This window comes from Calidris pugnax, unplaced genomic scaffold (genome assembly GCF_001431845.1).
Source record: "Calidris pugnax isolate Ruff unplaced genomic scaffold, ASM143184v1 scaffold3093, whole genome shotgun sequence".
NCBI lineage: Eukaryota > Metazoa > Chordata > Aves > Charadriiformes > Scolopacidae > Calidris > Calidris pugnax.
Genome location: NW_015092952.1, coordinates 1 through 2,449, shown reverse-complemented (window position 1 = coordinate 2,449; position 2,449 = coordinate 1). Strand labels below are relative to the sequence as shown.

The window sequence follows — 2,449 nt, the reverse complement described above, 5'->3', positions numbered from 1 at the left end:
TGCCCAGGAGTGCAAGGTGAGGGGTTATGAGTGTGCTGAAGAGGTGGACATAGGAGCAGGACGCTCTTGGGGACCAAGGGGTCCTCTCCCCCAGGGTTCACCCACGAGCAGGGCCTTAGGGGAGGGTAGGAAACAGAGGCGTAGGATTTCTCCCCAACACAATCCCTCTGCAAAACTCCATCAATGGCTCTGTCCTCTGGGGTGCGGGTCCCTTGTCACGGTCAGCTCTGCTAAAGATCAGTAGGAAAGGAGAAAAAGAGATCCTCAGCCCTTCTCCCACCCCACAGCTCCCTGGAAGAGTTTTGGTCTTTGTCAAAATACTAAAAGAAAAGGTAAAGAAAGAGGTTAATTTCCTCGGAACAGTCATGGGGGTCCCAAAACTCAGCCAACACTTACCCCAAGAGCCACCAAGAGTTCCCCGGTGCTTCTGCTGAGGCTGCCAGACCACGATGCCATTCCACAGGGGACTTCTTTCTTTCTTTCCTCTCAGAAACAAATTCACACCCAACTGCACCTTCTGAAATCAAAGCAAGAGGAGCTTCAATCTTCCGTGAAGGACAGAGAAGACAGACTCAAGGACCACACTGTAGGTGCCCATCAGTTTTCCTGAGCAGAGGGTGGGGGAAGAAAGGAGGAACATCTCCTCCTCCTCCTTCTCTCCCGCAGGGGTGGGTGATGCTCAAGGGCTGTGGGGAAGGGAGAGGGGGTTTGTATCTTCCCCAGATGCCTCTTCTTGGTGGCTCCCACTAAGGCATGGCCCACCCTTGACCCTTGATGCTCTTCTCCTGCTCTCTTCATCTTTTTCTCCACTTGGGCTTGCCCTTGGCAGGAGAGGACAGAAGCTGCAAAGCAGGAGATTGTGAGGACATATAGGAAGATGCATGAGTTCCTGGAGAAGCAGGAATCCTCTCTTCTGGCCCAGCTGGAGCAGCTGGACACAGAGATAAGGAAAGCCCATGAAGAAATCCTCCAGAGGCTTTTGGAGGAGACAACGAGGCTGGGCACGCTGATTGGGGAGATGGAGAGGACGTACCAGCAGCCAGACTGGCAGCTCCTGAAGGTGAGAGCCCAGGCTTTCCAAACTGGCTGGGAAGGCCCACCTTGAGCTTGGTCTCCAGCCCTCGCTTGTCTCCCCCAACCTGCTCCAAGAGGGACTTCCTTCGAGTGGGACCCCGGTACTCCAAGGGGAGGTGTTCCATCTCACTGAGTCTCTTTTTGTCTCTCCACCAGGACATCAGAACCACCTTGAGCAGGTCTGTGGTCCTTCTCCTGTCACCATGTCACCACCACAGAGCAGCTCTGTGGCAGCACTCAGGGAGTAAGCATGTAGAAAGCCTCTCTCTCCTGATCTATTGATGAATTCAGACATGGGCTGGCAGGAGGCAGGAGCAGGGAGTGCTGCAAAAATACGGAGCAGTAAACTCCAACCAGGTGTAAATCCATCCCCTCTTCCCTTCCAGGGGCCAGAGGGAAACGCTCTCCCACTCACTCCAGATTTCCCCTCAGCTGGAAAAGAAATTCTCTGATTTCACCAAGAAGAACCCAGACATCAAGGAAATTCTGGAGAAATTCCGAGGTACCAAGGGCAGGTCCAGAAAGGGCAATGCCATCGTGCTTCTTGGTGGGGAGGGATGGAGTGAAGCCAGGGGAAAGAAAGGCATCCTGGGTGCTGAATGAGGGGTTATTTCTTTCAAGATCCCACAAGGAGACAGAGAACGAGCAGCGAGCGTTGGTCTGATGTTCCCTGCCTGTCCTCCTCCTCTTCTCCTCTGCCTCCTCAAGTTTGTCAGCATTCCCCCAAGCCTGTTCCTGACTCTCGGGACTTTTGCAGAAACCCACAATCAGACCAACTGATCTTTCTGCCTCTCATGTTTTTCTTTTCTTTCTAGATTTCCTGGAGTTTGAGGTTCCTTTGACAAGTAAGTGATCCCAACACGTGCCCAACCATTAGATTGACCTCAAGTGCTCTGCTGCCTCCTTTCCCCCTTCTCCCATCCTGGTCCTATCACCAGGCGATGCCTGGAGGGGTCCCAACCGGGTCAGAGTGGTGGGAAGTGACAGAAAAAGCCCTGTTTCCTCCCAAATCTGCTGCCATGAGCCTGACTCTCTCTCCACCTCCAGCTCAGATGACGCTGGACCCAGAGACGGCCAACACCAGGCTTTATCTGTCGAAAAACTGCAAGCTCATGCGGTGGGATATCTGTGAGCAGGACCTGCCCTCCAACCCAAAAAGGTTCAAATTCAAGCCCTGTGTGCTGGGCTCGAGGGGCTTCACATCGGGGTGGCACCGCTGGGAAGTGGAGGTCCACGGACAAGGCAGATGGGCCATTGGCGTGGCCATTGAGTCGGTTCCGAGGAACCTTTTGTATTTCCTGAAGCCCAATGAGGGGATATGGGCTCTGTGGCATCTCCTAAATGACTACAAGGCTCTGACCTCTCCTGCTCGCAC

The 2,449-nt window shown here is 53.8% G+C and overlaps 1 protein-coding gene across 1 annotated transcript; it reads left to right on the top strand.

Moving 5' to 3' along the window:
- Positions 1–6: 6 nt before the first annotated feature.
- On the top strand, positions 7–2,426 carry LOC106900632 (tripartite motif-containing protein 7-like; the record flags this gene model as incomplete). Its single annotated transcript, XM_014962764.1, has 7 exons — positions 7–16; positions 491–586; positions 830–1,060; positions 1,231–1,253; positions 1,461–1,576; positions 1,890–1,919; positions 2,122–2,426. Coding segments are annotated over exons 3-7 (657 nt in total), but the record flags the coding sequence as incomplete, so codon positions are not given.
- Positions 2,427–2,449: the final 23 nt, after the last annotated feature.